The 20,086-nt window shown below is 36.1% G+C and overlaps 1 protein-coding gene across 1 annotated transcript in view; it reads left to right on the top strand.

Moving 5' to 3' along the window:
- Task7 (TWIK-related acid-sensitive K[+] channel 7) overlaps positions 1 to 20,086 on the top strand; it is a 156,573-nt gene that overhangs the window by 64,305 nt on the left and 72,182 nt on the right. The window contains exons 3-4 of the mRNA XM_081730515.1: positions 11,112 to 11,455; positions 14,675 to 14,793. Of these exons, the coding sequence (XP_081586641.1) occupies positions 11,112 to 11,455; positions 14,675 to 14,793 (463 nt within the window). The remainder of the gene's footprint in view (positions 1 to 11,111; positions 11,456 to 14,674; positions 14,794 to 20,086) is intronic.

Here is a 20,086-nt window from a genome sequence, read left to right as displayed (position 1 = left end):
TTGCGTGAAATTGTACCACCAAGTCGACGAAAAAGCAGGAGAAGTAATAAAATATTTCGATATTGTCTCGCTTTATCCTTACATCAATAAGTGTGCTAAATACCCTGTAGGCCATCCACGAATTTATCTACAGGGTGATGAAAATATACCACCAATAAATAAAGTCAATGGTCTAATCAAAATGACGATATTACCAAGTCGCCATCTTTATCATGGTCTCCTGCCTTACCGATGTAACAAGAAACTACTCTTTCCACTGTGTGCTGCGTGTGCCGAAGAAATGAACCCAGACCCTACAGCAACGTGTACACACAATGATCAGGAGCGGTGCCTCACTGGAACTTGGGTATCATATGAAATCCAGAAAGCAATAGAATTGGGATATCAACCAGTGGAAATTTTTGAAATTTGGGATTATGACATTGAACAATATGATCCCATCACGAAAACAGGTGGCTTGTTCACGGAATATATCAATACGTTTTTAAAATCGAAAATGGAAGCGTCTGGCTGGCCTAGTTCCTGTGTGACCGAAGAAGACAAATCAAAATTCATACAAACCGTCCTGGAGCGTGAAGGTATTGCATTGGATCCGTCCAAAATTGAAAATAATCCTGCCCGAAGAAGTTTATCTAAGCTTTGTCTTAACTCTCTATGGGGAAAGCTTTGCCAGCGTACAAACTTTAGCCAGACCACAATTATTGATCGGCCGGAAGAATTTTATGAAAAACTCACTTCCCCCGACATTAAACTCCATCAAATTGTACCCATCAATGATACGATGTTGTATGCGTTCTGGGAGTACAATGAACATGTGCCTGTTCAAAATCGAAACACCAATGTCGTGTTAGGTGCATTTACAACATGTCAGGCACGTCTGGAACTGTACAAGTACCTGGAAATGTTGCAGGAACGTGTTTTATATTTCGACACGGATTCTGTGATATTTACGGAGAAGCCTGGAGAGCCAACCATTGAACCTTCAACGTACTTGGGATGCTTATCGGACGAGATGGAATCTTACGGACCACGAGCATACATCAAGACATTTGTCAGTGGAGGACCAAAAAATTACAGCCTAGAAATATACAATCCGGATACCAACGTCACCAGTTACATATGCAAAATTAGAGGATTTACATTAAATTACAATGCAGGACAACAATTAAATTTCAATACGCTAAAAGAAATGATTACAAATCAATGCCGTGGACAAGTGACCATCACTATCCCCCATAAGATATGCAGGAACAAAGACCATACCATCGTCACACGCAAAGAAGAAAAAATGTACAGTATCCAGTACACAAAACGTCGATTTAAAGAATTCAATTCTTATGATACGGTTCCGTACGGGTACGTTAAAAAACAGAAGATGGAACTGGAAAAAGAAGATGAAGAAGAAAAAACTGTAAATACCCAATAAGGCCGCCATTTCTTTTTTTCCTTTTCCTTTTTCCACTCCTTAACCACAAAGCAGCAACACCAAGAAGAAAATGAAGTACCCACAAGAGTTCATAAACCATCAACACAACCATCAGTGGAAGAAATGCAGTCATCTCGTATCCAAGGAGGAACCTTGACCATAAAGGAGCAACACCAAGAAAAATGCAGTACCCTGAAAAAGTTCGTAAACCACCATCAGTGGATGAAATGTACCCGAGGAGGGGGAAGATGAGCCTAAGCACATCCATCATTTACGAGTAAGTTTTATTTCTCTCTTATCAATATTGACTCATTTTTATTGTTTCAGAAAAAAGAAATTCTTAAAGTAATCCGTCGTTTCTTCTTTTTCTTTACAGGATACGTCTACAACATTCGAAGATGATGATACGTCCAATATATTCATTAAACTAGATCCTGTATTTATTATGTTAATAAACATGTATAGGAAGAGCACATACTTTTCGTTAAATACAACAAGTTGAAAAAAAAATATGTTTTATTATTTCTTGAAACCCTGAACACTTGTTTTCAAATCATGATAATCTTGAAAATTTAAGGTGGAAAATATATTCAAGATTTGGTTTACATGATTTTGTTCGAAAAAATAATTAAAGAATTTTTTTTAGTGTCCAAAATTTGATTTTTAATTTAGTTCGAAAAAAAATTTGGATTTGAAAATTTTCAAATGTGGTTTACATCTTTAGTACGAAACTTATTTAAAAAAAAATTGGTTCGAAATTTTTTAAAAATTTTTAGTTCGAAAAATTTTGATTTGAAAATTTAGTTCGAAAGTTTTTAGTTTAAAATATTTTTTCGAAAAATTTTTAATTTTTTTAGTTCGAATTTTTTTTGGGTTCGAAAATTTAATTTTTTTTAGTTCGAAAATTTTTTGATTTGAAAATTTAGTTCGAAAGTTTTTAGTTTAAATTTTTTTAGTTCGAATTTTTTTGAAATTTTTGTTTCAAAATTTTTAGTTCGAAAATTTTTTGTTTGAAAATTTTTGTTTAAAATTTTTTAGTTCGAAAAATTTTTAGTTTAAAATTTCTTGCACTCTGCGGAACCGTTTCGAAAAGAATCGGAGCAGTTTAGGTAGAAAAAAATCTGGCAACACTGTTTCCATTAATGAAGCGCTTACTGAGCGTTTAAAAAATCGCTTAAACTCACAACAATGTGTTATAAGAAATCTACAAGCAACACCCCTCTTTCACCATTGTTACTTCCAGAGACATAGGCTACTAATTCAAGGACAGGATCTCCATCAAGGTAAAAAAAGCTGGTAATCATCTTATCTGTCAAAGAGAGAACGATAATATTTAATGTAAACTTCAGTACAATATCATACCATAAAAGGGTTATTTAAGGATGGGTTGAACCCTCCACGGGAACTTTAAGGTACCAAAAAGGATAACCATTAAAAAAAAATCCAGGTCGAGGGTGATCACTGTCATACCACTCTGAATGTCTAGCATTGGGGTGAGGGTAAGATTATGTGACTTCTATCCTCCAATCAAAATTGAGGTACCAAAACATTCATCTTATCCATAAAATGAAACAAATGAGTGAGGGGTTTTCCCACGTATTCTGTTCACCGTGTGATGGGTCTAAAATCATGTGACTTCTATCTTCCAATCAGTATCGTAATACCAAAGTATACATCAGAAAGGACACCCTAATTTCAAAAATCCTAGGACCTAAAATCACGTGATCTCTATCATCCAATCAGAATCAAGGTACCAAAGCACTTATCTTACCCGTAAAAGGAAATGAATTAGTGATGGATTTCCCCGCAAGGGTAAAGCATGACGTCATACCATGTGACCTGTTCACCGTGTAGCGGGTCTAAGATCATGTAACCTCTATCAGTCAATCAGTATCATAGTACCAAAGTACTCATCAAAGAGGATACCCAAATTTCAAAATCCCAGGGTCTAAGATCATGTGACCGCTATCAACCAATCAAATTCAAGGTACAGGATTCATCTTACCCGTAAAAGGGAACGAATTTCAAATATCGCAGGGTCTAAAATCACGTGACAGCTATCAACCAATCAGAAACACACATCTTACCCGTAAAAGGGAACAAATTTCAAAAAACCCTGGTGAGGGATTTCCCCGCAGGGTGACTCATGACGTCATACCACGTGACCTGAAAATTTGAATTTCCCGCGTGGGCGGGGCCTAACGTCACGTGACCTCTCTCAGCCAATCAGAATCGAGAAAATTTTTGCTGACTCGGCGCAATATACGTCGACCCCTACTACTCACAGATTACGGGGAAATGGGGAGACATGTCTCCCCCAACATTGGAACTGGAGGCTCTCCCAATAATCCGATTTCAAAAGCGCTTTTTGCAGATAAGTGTGATGATTTGTGTCCGACTGCCACAAAGGAAAGTGAGATTAAATTGGTTTCTCTTGGTTTTTCCATTTTTAATGAAAATGAAGGTGTGCGACTGTGTGTGACGTAACCTGATGTGAAATCTTATCTCCTCCTCTCCCCTAGGCCCTAGAACACGAGGAGAATATAGACTATCCAATGTCAGTAGAACCCATCTTTTCAGTAAATGCGCATTTCATCTATTCGTAATATCAGCCTAAGTATCTTCTCATGCTTCGTAAGCCAACTCTATGGCCTATGGAACCCGGAAGTTCAGTGCCGCGTTCAGAAAAGCTCTCCATTAACTTCTATCCTTAGCCAACTGGATCCAGTTTCTACTTTGCATTCCTATTTTTGCGAGACCCATCTTAATATTGTCTTCCCAACTGCGCCTACGTCTTCCTAATGGTCGTTTTCCGGTTGGTCTTGCCGCTAACACTTTGAAATCGTTCATACTTTCTTCCATCTTGGCTATATGTCCAGCCCAACTAAGCCTCCTAGACTTGATGACCCTCACAATGTTTGGTAAGCCGTATAATTTATGTAGTTCCTCGTTATGAAGTTTTCGCCATTCCCCATTCCCGTTCCTCTTGCATCCGAATATTCGTCTGAGGATTTTGTTCTCAAATACTTTCAGTCTATGTTCTTCCCTCAGAGTAAGCTACCATGTTTCGAAACCACACAGAACAACAGGCATGATTACCATTTTATATATTTTAAGCTTCAAATTCCTCGACAGAATTCGCGACGACAAGAGATTTTGGACTGAATAATAACACAAATTCCCTGTTTTTAGTCGATATTTAATTTCTTCGCGAACATGATTTTCGTCTGTTAATATTGATCCTAGATTTTTGAAAGTATCCACTTTATCTAAAGTATTATTTAATATTTTAATGCATTCATAATTTGCCGTGTTACGGTCGCGACGCACTTCCATGTATTTAGTTTTCTCTGCATTTCTTTCTATTGTTCTCATATTATACCCTATTAAATTTACATCATCAGCGTACGCATAACCTGGTGAACTCCGTTCAACTCTAGGCCCTGGTTGCTATCTTTGATTTTCCTTATAGCGTATTCCAGGACAAAGTTGAATAATAATGGCGACAACGCATCTCCTTGTTTCAGGCTGTTCTCGACGTGAAAGCTCGTGGCCAAAAATTATCCTACCCGGACTTTACTTTGGGATTCATTTAAACATGCTTTAATTAATCTAATTAGCTTTTTCAGTATTCCAAATTCTGTAAGAACGTTGTACAATATTTCTCTCCTAACCGAGTCGTAAGCCTTTCTAAAATCAATAAATAGTTGATGTACCGGGCTACTGTATTCCCACTTCTTTTCGAGTATTTGGCGAATGGTAAATATTTGGTCGATGTTGATCGATTTCGTCTCAATCCGCACATAATCTCCAATAATTTCATCTGCGTATGGGGTCAATCTTGCTAATAAAATGTTTGAATGGATTTTATAGGATGTTGACAGAAGAGAGATGCTTCGATAATTATTACAGTCAGTTTTGTCGCCTTTCTTGTGGTTTGGAACAATGATTGATTCTTTCCACTCTTGTTGCAATTCTTCCTTGTTGTAGGTAAGGAGGATGAGTTTGTGTATCTTGTTCCACAATTTTTCTCCCCCAGGTAAAATTAACTCAGCCGGAATTTCGTTTACACCCGGATATGTGTGTTTCTTTAATTTCTTTATAGCGATTTCTACTTCTATTTGGTTGGATTCTGGAATATACGGTTCTGCGGTGTGTATCTCCTTTTCTCCCCGCACATTAATTTTTGGCTGCGTGTTAAGCAACCGTTAAAGAATATTTCCATCTATTTTAAATGCTATCTGTATCAGTGAGAATTGTTAAATCACCTTTCTTTAATATAAGCACGAGGTTGATAGCCTTTCTTAAATTCGTTGGTCCCTTTATACATGTCCCGAGTGTTTTTATTTTCACTATTATCTTCAAGTTCCTTAATTTTAGCTTTCAAAAAATCGCGTTACTTTATTCTAAAAAATTTGGAAGTTTCCCGCCTGATGTCTACGAAATTTTGTGTAGTTATTTCATTCGGATTTTGCAGTAAACGCAATTTTGCTTGTTTCTCTGCTAGTTCGAACCATGGTTTGTTCCTACGTATTTCCACGTGTCCCAATTTTTCTTGCGAGAGGATGCTTCGTAAGCAAAGAAAAGAATTCAATTGCTGGAATATTTTTCTCCATAATCTTAAGGTTACATCTGTTAACTAAAGAGTATATGACATGCGTCAGTTTTCTGTAACGATTCCTGTAATGTTATTGAGATTATCATCATTTTGCTCAAATACGAGTATTGTTGCGTCATACATAATTGATATTCTTTCTTCATAGTTTTGGGGAAGTCATTATTTATATCTATATATATAAAAGAGAACGTACAATTCTTTGTCCGCTCATCACGCTAATACGGCTGAACCAATTTCTTTCATTTTTGGGGGGTTATTAGGATTTGGACCCTAGATGGTTTTTATCATATCACTTTAATTTTTAATTACCAGTGTCTTGAGATAATTGACCATTCAGGTGTCCACAAATCCTTTGTTAGTTCATCATAGGTAAAAATAAACGTATTTATATGCAACCCGCATGACCGTGTCACTCGGCGGGTTAACATAAATGACAGGCGATATAATGTTAAGATTTACTGCAATCTTCTATGGTTTTTATCATATCACTTGAAAGCGAAAAAGTAAAAATTATCTAAGTAACAAAGTTTATTGCGTTCCGGGGTGACCGCAGCGAAGCGGGGTGAACGCTGCTAGTTATTATATTATTATAAAACAATTTTAACCTTGATCTTTGTGGATGCCTAATTAGAAACATACCAATTATAAATATGCATGTATTTAGACTTCAGAATGTGTTCACGGCAGTAATATGTAATACTGATATGTACTACTACTTCATCTACATCGCCTAATATATAATATACTCTACAACAAGTTCACCTCAGAAATCAGATTCATCTACCGTGATATGAGTTTCATCTCCCTTCTCTACAATAAGCCTTAAATCTGCCCACCACCCAATGTTGAAGACAACGAATGACGTATTTAGGATTTTGTTTCGAGGGGCTATGTCCAACACAAGGAAGGAAGTGGGCAATTTCCCACCTCAGTTTAAGAATTAAATATATTTTAATTTATGCATAAATTGAAGTTATAATGGCAAGAATTGCAGACCGATAAATCCTATATGATATGATACAAAAATTTAGGAGTGAATCTAACCCTTTATTCTATTTACACAAGAAAAAGGAAGCATCCTTTTGGCCTTCCTAATTTCCCGGGCTAATTATTCCCCCGTTTTAATTTTCTTTAATTCAAACATTTCCTTCTTTTAAAAATAACTAACCGATATAATTTTTCCTTTGTTATAGTAACCAAAATCTTGTCATGTTGATATCCGCGCAAGTTGGTGAGGAATACCAGTTTCCCTTATCAACTCCTCTTAGTTTTGGTGTTACTGCTGACGGCCGACTTGAATCACAACTGACAACGGTCGATAAAGTATGATAAGCGAAATGAAAGAAAGTAACATCAAGAAAAAGAAACAGGAAAGTAGAAAGGACGAAAGAAAGAACAAAAGGACGCAGTTCTTACATGGAATGAAATTTGACAAATACAGTATTATTTCTGAACAAAGAGCATAAGAAAATGGAAAGTCAATGACATTCTTAGAAATGGCAAAAAGGATTATTGTTGTGCGTGCAATGCGAAAAGCAAACAAATTTATTTCGGGGGGAGCTTGAGCTCAGTCCGATAACCCCCTAAATACGCCACTGAAGACAATTCTGATATCCTGATCCTCCACAGCAGTTTTTCAACTTCATAAATATTTAGAACATATTAATATGGGAACGGTCTTACCCGTCCCCCAATATTGAGGACAGATTTGCGCCGATGCCTATAGCACGTCCCTTATGATACAGTTCCTTCTTAGCCAATGCCCAAATCAGTTCCACTTTCTCTTGTTAATATTATCTAAAATTGTTATTTTCTCCCCCAGAGTATCTAACGCCCTCTCATTCGTTTTCCGCTGGACCCAGCTAATTCTTACCATTCTTCTCCACACCCATATTTCGAAAGCTTCAAATCGTTTTTCATCATTTTTGCGTAATGTCCATGTTTCTGACCCATACACTACAATACTCCACACGAAGCATTTTATGAGTTGTTTTCTCAACTTTTTATTCAAGGCCCTACGAAATAGTATTTTCTTCCTCCTTAAGGATTCTTTCGCCATTTCTATCCTTGCTTTTATTTCACGTTCACATTTCATATCATAACTAATAATACTACCCAGGTATCGAAAAATAGTCACCTGTTCTGTTTCCTCTCCTCTTACTTCTATATTTGACACCGATTCCTTTGTTCCAATCACTATGGCTTTTGTCTTTCTAATATTTACTTTCATCCCATATTCTTCGTAGTCCTTCCTCAAGTTCTCTAACATTTTACTGATTTCCCTTCAGATTCTACAATATGTGGTCGTCCACATATTAAGTAACACCACAAAGGGGGACAGAGGGTTCGACCTTTTGTTACAAAGTGTGACAAGGGGGTAGGAGAGGGTTTAGGTCTTCGTTATGTAACGCATGATTTTTTATGTAATTTTTATTTTTATTCTCAGATTTATACGCAATCTTCAAATCAAAAGATTCATTGTTCTTTTCTTTTTTATAAATAAACTAGCAGAATATCTGCTCTTCGTATGGGGAGAATACCTTTCATTTAGGACATAAAGGGCACCAATCAATTTAGGGACTCCGAAAACTATGAATTCGACACTAATATCGGCCATTTTCAATTATTTTTACATCTCACCATCCAGCCCTTAGGAGTACCAGTGGGACGATGAATTTGGATTTGAACAGCATTGGAAGTGTCACTGTTCATTTCCGCGACCCCAAAAGCTATGGTTTCGACACTAACATCGGTCATTTTCGATCATTTTTATATATTTCCTCCTCCCACAAGTTACAGAGCTAAATTTTAATTTAATAGGCATCGAAAGTATCACTGTTCATCTCAGCGACCCCGAAAACCATGGAATCGACACTAATATTGGTCATTTTCAAACATTTTTATGTCACTCCTCCACTTCCCCCAAGTTGCGGGGCTGAATTTGGATTTAAACGGTATCGGAAGTCTCACTGTTTATCTCAGCGACCCTGGAAACTATGAATTTGACACTAACATCAGTCATTTTCGATCATTTTTATATACTTCCCTCTCCTTCAAGTTGCACTTTCAAAGTGAAAGCATAAAAAATATCACAGGCCCGAACTTCATCTATGTTGAAATTCTGATCAAGATCGATCGGATGGTTCAAGAGTTAAGTTACAAGCATAATCACTTTCATTTATATATATATATATATATATATATATATATATATATATATATATATATATATATATATATATATATATATATATATATATATATATATATATTATTGCGAAGTATAGCCTATATAATAGAATCATACAGAAGGGATTCGAAGACATACTAGACACCAGCAAAGCTGGTGACGGAACTCTGCGTGTATTACAATACGATAAAACTTTGTTTTGTTTCTATCGCAGCGTTGCATTTACGGCATAGGCTTTTCTGGAGTTAGTTAACAGTGATCATAACCACCGATTGAAAATGCGTTCCCACTCGTATCGCTATTTCTGAGAATATTATTTAAAACATTTGATTTGAATTATTACTCACTCACTCTTTTCTTCTAAGGGGTTTCGCATGTGGAACAGAAGAAATTATTTTTCGTGAAATAATATTTTCCACGACAGAACGATCCACAATTTGCAGACCAAAATAAGAAATTAAAAACCTATTTGTCCAATATTCATGTCGTACTAATATATATGTATGTATATGTATATATATTTGAATTTGATTTGCGAAAAAATCGAGTTTGTTCGCATTCTCGCACTGATTTAGGATAAAGAAGAATTTGAAAAGGGGTAAACTGAAGTCCAAAGTCCCAAAAATATGATCGAAAGCTTGTTCACAAACGAGACGTCCTTGCTCCTTCACGTGTGTAGCCACTTCGAATCTATACTCGACGAGGAAGAGAACTTTGCATCGTCAACACTGGTAAACTTCAAATGCACGAAGCATCCTGGATACCTGAAAAAGAATTCGATGTCAGTTCTTTAGATCCTGCTACACCTGTATCTTCCGGCAGTATTTCCTCCTTGTCATCATCGATTACCTAAAAGGGTGGGTGCGATCTCCTTGGGAAAACGACGATACACAGGTTTGAAGAATTAGGACTAGTTAATTAAGCAACCTTATGGGGTTATATTATTATTACGGTTCTACCATTTTCCAATACTTTGATTTATTGGCGAAAACACTACAAATATATTCAGAATACAAGCATATTGTAGTAGTTCTACTATTAAAAATAGTTTTTTATTGTAATAACCCCCAAAATATGCAAAATTGGTGAAAAACAAAAATCAAAAGTGTTACGTAACGAAGGGGGGAGGGGTTCAGCCTTGCGTTACGAAGTGTGACAAGGGGTAGGGAGAGGGTAAAAATTGATCAAAAATAGCGTTACGTAACATGTGGACTGCCCCTAAGCGCCATGTCATCTGCAAACCGTATCACCTAATCATTCTACGTCTTACTGAAATGTCGTCTTCATTTTGTAGGCTCTTTTTCACTATATCTTCTAGATAGATATTAAATAATGTAGGCGAGAGACAGCATACGTGTGTAACTTCCCTTCCAATTGCACGCTTCTCTGTCGTTTCCTCCTCTATTCTAACACTTACTTGTTGGTTCATATGTAACTTTCTTATGAGTCTTCGATCTTTCCATTCCAACACAACCTTCTTTAGAACTTCCAAAACAATTCCCAATTCATGTGGTCAAAAGCCTTTTCTAGATCAATATATACCATATACACCTCTTTCACTTTTTCTATAAACCTTTTTCATTGATCACCCATAATACTCCGATTGCATCTCATGTGCCCTTTCCTCTCCAGGACCCGAACTATTCCTCTTCAACTTATTCATTTATTCTTGCATATAATCTTCTGTTCAGAATTCGAAGCAATATGTTTGCTGCATGATACATGAAACTAATGGTATGATATGAAAAATGAACGAAATGAAAATTACTCAATTTACTGAAACGTGTATTTAGAATTTTTTTTAGTGATCACAACACTAAACAACGAAATTAACTCGCCAAACTATTATAATTTTGTCTTTCTGTTCTCTTCTTCAGGATATGGCCATTCAACTCCAGTGACGTACGGAGGCAAGGCGTTCTGCATTGTGTACGCAATGGTAGGCATTCCACTAGGCCTTGTTATGTTCCAGAGCATCGGCGAACGACTGAACAAATTCGCTTCGGTAGTCATTCAGAAGGGGAAGCGGTGGCTCAAATTCCAAAAGACTGAGGCCACGGAGATGAATCTGATGCTGGCCACCGGATTCCTCTCGTCCATCATCATCACCACAGGAGCGGCCGTCTTCTCTCGCTACGAGGGCTGGAGCTACTTCGATAGTTTCTACTATTGCTTCGTCACACTTACAACCATCGGTTTCGGGGACTACGTAGCTCTACAGGTAAGTCTTGTAAGACATATTAGACTTTTATAGTACATTTAACATTAGACATTCAAAACACATGTCAAAAAATTAAACGTAAGACAAAGTAATGTATATAAATGTATAAAGCTTAGAGTTTTAGGCAATATCGACTGAATTCCAATTTGGTCTTGATCTAGACAATTTGGACCAAATATTACTATTAATACTTCCTGGTAGAAATTCATTTGATTTGGATCTTACATTAAGCTGTAGGTCTACGTTTAATATATAAAAGTAAACAAGAAATTTCTGTCGTTTTTTGTGAAGATCTGTGTTTCATTGACCCTCACACCCTGAGTTGAATGCGAATGGAGATAAGGTGAAGGTCAGTTGTTGGTGTGGGTAAATCCAACATAATACTTGGTTGTGGCAGTTCAGTTACACCGTGAACGTGCGTAGGGACGGAGTGAACATGACGTCCACAGTGTGTCATAAGGTCGTATATGCTGTACGAGTTCAAACTAGGGTCAAACGCCACTGCAGCGGGGTGGAATATATGGCATGCCTTTGGTAATGGTGTCGTGACTACGTGGACAGTGCAGTGGTGGTTTAACAAGTTTAAGGACGGTGACGAAACATTCTAAATTCACTACACCCACCATTCGAAGCCCACTAAGTTCACCACAAGCCAGAAAACCAACACATGTACAAAATGAAGATCTTCAGGCACCAATTGAGGCGAACAGTGGTCAGACATGTGAGAAACTGAGACTCCAATTCAGTGTGAGTGGAGAACCCTTTCGGCAGCACGTCCATTGATTTGGGAAGCACTACATGTTGGGTCAATTGGTCCCGCATGATTTGAATTCTAGCCAGAAGGCAACGCAAGCAGACACCTGTTTCTTTGTTGTCTCGTATGAGGAAGGAGCCATTTCTGGACAGGGTACTGATATGTGATAAGAAGTGGGGCCTGTACGAAGCTCCACGACACCGTCATCACTGGTTAGTCCCATGAACTGGTTCCAAAACAGCCGAAATCAGCATTGCACCAGAAAAAGGTCCTCCTTTGTGTTTGGGGAACTGCTCGCTGCATCGTGCATCGAGAACTGCTACCAGCTGGTCAGAGCATCAATGCAACTGTGTACTGTCAACAGTTGTGTCGTATCCAAGAAAAACTCAAAACTCTGGAGCAAGCGTTTCTGAATCCCAAAGGAGTTCTCCTATTACAGGACAACGCTAAGCCTCATGTGGCTAGGATGACCCGGGACAGCATTCTACGCCTTAGATGGAAACACTTTTGCATCCGTCATACTCCCTGGACATTGTACCGTCCGATTATCATCTGTTCGATTGCTTGGACAATCACCTTAGAAGACGCCAGTTCAAATGCCAAGTAGCCAATTCAATGCTTCAAATGCACTTGATACCTTCTTCGCTTTGAGGCCTACCAAGTTCTACCACGATAGAATCAATGCCCTTCCAGAACGTTGACAGAAGGTTGTCGATGCTGACGGGAACTATTTTTGAACTTTCAGGTACTTCTTAGGTGACATATCGATGTTCGAAAGTGGTGGGTGAAAAAGTGACAACTTTCTTAGTTATCTTTATAGTATTGTAAGATTACATTGATAGAGTAATTTAGCACTCGAGATTTTGATTTTCTCCCACAACCTTTTATTGTAAAAGTCTTATTACGTACAAATATAACACACAAAATCACTCTAATTGAGGTACGAAATTTCTCAATATTACAAATAAGCAAAGAGAGAGAGAGACTGAGGTATCTCAGAGCTCCAGGCAAGCTAAGAGAGGGGATGACTAGCCGAAAATGATTCCGATGAATGTTTTACAGCGTGTTTTATACTCCCTTCTGGACAGTGGTGGCGCTAGTGTTCCTCTTATGTCACCTAACTCGATTATGGTAACAGTGTCTGTTGTCTGTAGTAAGAGAGCATTTTGTTTTATTTACAAATAAGAAGCATGTGTAGCTGTTTACAAATATAAAACATGTGTAAGATATTACAGTATAGACTTGGTAAGATAAGGGAACAATCATATCAATCAATCATAATATAAATATTTTATTAATAATTACCATACAAATTTCTACCACAGAATATGTAACCACCGACACCAAACCATACTACAAATTCTAGTATTTGAAAATGTCCTTCCCGCTGATCTAGTGGTTAGCCGTTCAAAGGTCCCGGATTCAGTTTCTACTAGTTAAGCACACACTTCGATAGTTCTGATTCCACCTTAAACTGTAGGACTATGTCTCGTATTAGCCTCTGTGATGAAAAGGAACGCGTGATCAGCGCAGAAAACTTTTGAATTTCATAAAGAATCGAATGCCAAGGTATATACGTGGAAAAATTTGAACCATTGTTTATGTTGTGTATTACAAGTGTAACTTTCAGTGTGATTATTCATGTCATAAAATTTGTGAATGATTTATGTATGTACTGTTTTATATACCATACTTTCATCAGAATTATCTGATTTCAACAAAATAGTCTTTGCCATACAGGAACATTTAAATTTTGAGCTGAATTATGCGATTATCCGGGATCTAGATCGTCACATGTTGAGAGCAAACATGTGAAGCACTTTTGTGTTTTTGAGTTTTTATCCTATTGACTCTCCAATTGGTTTGAGACTTCTTATCCAGTTGCTTTTATTGTTACTTTTCAAGTTAAAAAGTATAGTATAAAGAATTAAGAATTGTACCGCCCTAGATTTGAATATACAGATTAACAATAATAAAAAAAACAGTTGTCCCTAATCCCGTTCCTTCAATTTTCCGACAGGGATTTCGGAGCGCATTTTAAAATTTACCGCGTTGTTATGCCACTGTTTTCTGGAGGCACCGTTTATGTTTTCATGGCGCTTTAGTCGATAAAGATCTTAACTATTTTATTCAGTTGAACTATTTTATTTTGTCAGTGAACCATTAAAATTTCATTTATTTTTCGTTTAGTGTTTCTCTTACTTTGAAGGGCCGTACAGGTGTTCATTTTCCGCTAAATATTAACAGCATATATACGCGTAATTGTTCAGAATCCAGCATTTCGCCTTAGGTCTGAAAGTTGCCGAATTTTTCAATGTTAACCTGTAGTGTGATTATTCTGCTTATAACTGCATAACTTTATAAATCTTTACATATGTTGCTATCTATTTGTATATCCAGAATATTAAACTATATAGATTTACTTTTCTATTCGTTTTATTTACGTATAGTCTTTTTCTTTATAGAATGACAAGGCACTCATCAACAAGCCAGGCTATGTAGCTCTCAGTCTTGTCTTCATTCTTTTTGGTCTCGCAGTGGTTGCTGCCAGCATCAATCTTTTGGTTCTCCGCTTTATGACAATGTAAGTACAGTTATTATTATTATTATTTTTATTTTTTTATTATTATTATTATTATTATTATTATTATTATTATTATTATTATTATTATTATTATTATTATTATTATTATTATATATGTAAATATCGTAAACAATATTACTTTTCTTCTGTTATTTGAATATTTGAACATTCGTTTTCAATATTCGGGCAATTAATTCTAATAATAGTTCGTTATTCGAACAATTTTTGGAATAACGAATATTCGAAGAACCCATTATTCATTATTCGAATATAGAATTACTTTGAATGGTAACAATATTAGTAATAATGTAGATGTTGATATATTTAGATGCATTGCTAAAAATGAAAGAAAGAAAGAAAAATATAAAAACAAAAAGTAAATAATGACGGGAAAAAGATGTAAGTATTCCGTGCAAAGCCTTTCGGTGAATATATTAATATCGAAGAAATTAATAGTAGGCATTTAAGAAATTGTAATTCTACCAGTACGAATTCGAAAGTTGGTCGCTGACACAGAGCACAGAGATTCAGGGTTTCTCGAAAACTATATTTTGAGAAAAAGTATTTGATGTCTAAAGAAATGAACTACACAATACAGATCTTCAGGTTATCAAATAGTACATGAATAATGATTTCGAGATCTCTAAGATGTCATTCGAGTGGCAAATCTGGCAGAGTACTATAGGATTCCGGGGCTTCATTCTGTACCAGTTTGCTTAGGATTAGGATTATTATTATTAGGGATTAGGAATTAAATTTCTGAGCTTTTGGCATCTATGACCATGTTAGCCCATCACGTATAATGGGATGACGTCCCTCAGCGAACACACCATCTGAGGATATGGAAGGAAGGAAGCGACCTGGGACCTGGCATTTGCCTGGTGGGAATGAGGAAAACCTCACTCAGGATTGCTGGTCTGGAAAAGCTTTTACCCATCGACCGAGTGTCCCCACCGGGACTCGAATCTAGGACTGCCCGCACCTGTACCAGTTTGCATCAATGCAACGCAAAATTTGCGTTTTAGTTTGCGATAATCGGCTTTCCACTTAAAATCCCTTGTTGCAATTTTGTGTAATGTGAAGGTCTTAAAATTGTGTGAACACTAATATGGACTAAGGCCCCTAGTGGGAAAGTTGTGAAAACAATATTTAAGTTGTCATGCTCAAGATTGCTTGTAATTATTTTCACAACTGCTTTTTTATTAATTTAATTTGTTTAATTTATTAGTTTCTACTTTTGAAATTTATATTCTTTTCCTCTCAATTTTTGAGATTGGCACCAGGCCTCTTTTAATTTTAGGTAATGCCAGTTCTACATTGTATCTGAAACTATTACTCGGAAAGTGATTATTACTTCATTCAAATATACATCTTGTCCGATATTCATTCAACTACTATAGGAAAATAACAAACAATACATATGCTTTCTGTGAACTACAAAAGCTGAACAAAAATACTTTGCCAGTGAGGCGATCCGAATCCACGACCAACGAGTCACTGATTTGCTGCACTACCCCAGAACGAACATTGAATGTTAAACATGTGACGAATCACACTTTTAAATGGTAAATGTTATATTACAAGTTGAAGACCTTTTCTGTGTTTCTTATTGTGTTAAGGTAAAGACATACAGAAGATACCTCACGATCGAGGTCGAGGTTTAAATCGTGGTCGTCGCTACCTCGATGTCTAGGTCTAGATAGACGAAGGACGCATATAGCGAAGAGGTCGCATCCTCGCTGTAAATTCTCAGTTTGAGGAGAAACATTACTGTGATGCGTATGAAATTATTCCGTCAGTGCTTAAAAATCACTGCGGAACCACATTTTGAAATTGAAAGAACCAAACAGTTTATAAATAGGGATGAACGCGAGACATGACAAATGCCAAAGTATCGTCTATTGTTTCACAAAAATATTTGAGTGTCATCTCTTGTCCATCTTTATCAAAGACTTTTACTTTTTCTTGAATTTTCTGTGAAGAAGTGCCCTCTTTCAGCACTCAGGCGAGAAATCATTTCCCAGTGGAATAAAAAAAAGTATGTCTTCTGGTGGAGGGAGTATTAACTTCACCAAATGAAGTTTCGGCACTGCAATTCCATTATTCGACGTTGCCTTCCTATGGATATGTGCCTGTCTTTACAGGCATTTCTTTACCTTTTTTCATTAACGAATTTAGAAGAAATTCTTTTTTTATTATTATTAATCTTGGAATTGGGGGGCGTGAAGTTTTTAAGCATAGATATGATTAACACTAGCTTCTTTTTTCTTTAGAAATTTAGGAACTTCAGCCCGAAAGCCCCCTCCCTGTAACCGCCACTGTAGATAATAATAATAACAGCGGGGGCTTTCGGGGCTATATAATAATAAGCTACACTATAATTCTCAAATAAATATAAATAACTTACTCGGCATTCCCATTTGAGTTGCTATTTCCTTTCATTCTCTATTTAAAACATACCTATTATTATGTTTGTTCCTCATCCCATATTGCTGGAATATTCCTCATTAATTCTACTAATATGTCTTTCATAATCAAATTAAAAGTGCAGCAAACCATCTTGAACATAGAAATACTCAATAAGGTGGGTTGAAAAAAATCATTTTCTTTTTCGAAATGCTTTAGTGCAAAAAATGCCTATTGTAATAAGAAAAAAGTCAATATAGAAACTTAATATCGGTTAACATCTTCCGTTCGCGCATCATACTTAGAACAGCAAAAAAAATCGCCTTTTTTGTAAATTTTTAAAGTTTCTTTGAACTTTTTACATAAAGACGTTCTATCTTTTTTAAGGTTTAAATAACCTAAATAAGTTAAATTCTGAGCATTATTAATTACATTTTGCGTTCGCGCAATGTCTGAGGAAAAACAGAAATTTCTTAATTTTCATTGTGAAATTCTTCATTCGTTTTGCTAGGAAAAAAGAAGCAGAACTCACTTGACATTGATTGAAGTGATTTGAACTGGATTGAATCATACATGGCACCTCCCTCCCTACTCTGCTGTACCCCTCCCCTCCCCTTTCGAGCAACAGCTGCCATAGTATCAAGTGTTCTACAAGATGTTGAAATGATAATTAACAGATTCTTCCTATGAAGTTAATAAGTATAAAATAAGAAGAGAAAATAGTCATGTTAGAATTAATTTGGAAAGTGAATTCAGACCTCTCGAAGAAAAGTGGAATCTCGTCTTTGATGGACGAAAAGATGATACTTTGGTCATCGAAAGAATGCTAAGCGCTTTCATAAAATTCGGCAAGAAGAACACTATTCTGTATCCAGGAATTTGGATCAAATTATATCGGACATGTATCTCCTTTCTCGAGTTCGTCAAATGATATAACTCAAAGCATAATTTTCTGCTTATCTGAAATAACAATATCAATTGAAAAACTGAAAGTAGTAGGGTATGATGGCACTAACTCTGGATGGAAGAACGCTGTCATCCACCAACTAGAAAATCATGTAGGGCGCCCGCTACAGTGGAGCATATGCCTCCTGCATTTTAATGAGATTCCTTTTCACCACAGTTTCCTACGTATTGATGGTAAAACTACAGGACCTAAATCATTTACTGGGCCAATAGGGAGCAGCTCTCTTGCTGTGACAAACCCCCCTGTGCTCAATCATGAACCATTCCGTTTTTGATATAGACAGTAATTTGTTGACCAAAGACCAACAATTTCTGTTGAACATTTCAAAAGCAATTACTTCGGGACATGGTCCAGAACACTTGGCAGAACGGGACCCTAGTCATTTGTCCCATTCCAGATGGCTAACTGCAGTAAACCTCTTCCTTAGATTGTATGTAAGCTCGTCAGATCCATCTGAAAATTTAAAAGAAATAGTTAGGTTCATTTTGAAATCATACATGTGTACCATCCCACTTTCACTACTCTGTAGAAGGGTTATTATAGTTCATAATTTCTCATAATTTAGGTTCTGCGTGTCGATGGAGACTTCCACAGTAAGTTATATTATCATTTCTACTATACGTATCAGACGTGCATGCAACATGATTCCTTGTAATATTTACTGGATGATATATTGTTCAATAAACAACGTACTGGTATACATATATGTAGATATATATTTTATTGGAGATCACTTCAGTTACTCTTTTACCAGCCTTTTCATCAATTTACACATTATTATTATTATTATTAACATACACTTATCACATATCATCATATTTATTTTCAATATTTATTCTCATATTATTATTATTATATCTGTCAAGTTATCTTTTGTCGAAAGCCGAATTTAGTAATAATACACTAGGATCACATATCAACATACACAGGAGATATCATCATCCAGCTAATTATTTATTTATACTGCGTTATTAAAATTACTCATTGTACTATCTGATAGTTTAATTTTAATCACAATATTATATACGAACCACAGTTGGGATAGTTTCGATGTTCGATCCGAGGCTCACAAATTTTAAAAACACATTTTTCCACAATGGATATTAACTAACTCATAAAATGCATAAAATGTCCTCTTTACCATATAAGTTACAGTTTGTTTTCCCAATAACGATTCGAAAAATTTAATTTCTTTTTGATTTTGGTAAATTTTAAATCATCTGGTACGGACCAGTATCCCTTAAAACATTCTCAGGAACAGTTTGTAATGCGTCGCTCAGCTATATAAAAGCGGCGCATTACATATGCCTGTCTGATTTACCATAAAATAGAATCCATATTTTATTAACAAAGCAAACCATGTCTTTGAAGTAATCCAGACAACACGATATTTATCTGACGAATTACTTCAAGTTATCAACCCAGTAATAGAACGAAATGCGTTCTTTGCACACTCAGAGATTCGTCTGTTGGCAATGCTAGTTGTTGACAGAGAACATATTCTGAAATTTGGTTCCCTCCCTCCCCAAATAAAGAAGACTGTTTGAAATTTTGTACCACCAAAGATAAACTTTCAGGCTTCTTATTACTTTGAAAGTTTTAATTAGAATTCTTGTGTGTTGATCCTCCTCCAATTCTGGGCAACCTAATTGAAGATCATATGAAATCATTCATCAAGTTTGGCACTACACCCAACAGAGAAATACAAATGTTTCCCTGTCACACCTAGGCTGTGAAGAGGCGTGTCAAATTTGTGACAGAGGCCTCGAATAAAGTATGTGGACATGAAGCTAGAGATGGCTATATCCAAGTAATATTGAACTCTAGATCAGTTATGCCTTATTTATATAAAAAAAATAAAAATCAGACTTGAAATGTGTGTAAATATAAAAAAGAAAGAGTAAATATACAGGAAGCCAA

Source organism: Thermobia domestica, chromosome 11 (assembly GCF_964235325.1).
Source record: "Thermobia domestica chromosome 11, izTheDome1.hap1.1, whole genome shotgun sequence".
Classification (NCBI taxonomy): Eukaryota; Metazoa; Arthropoda; class Insecta; order Zygentoma; family Lepismatidae; genus Thermobia; species Thermobia domestica.
The sequence above is the reverse complement of the archived record's forward strand: the minus strand, read 5'-3'. Positions and strand labels throughout refer to the sequence as shown.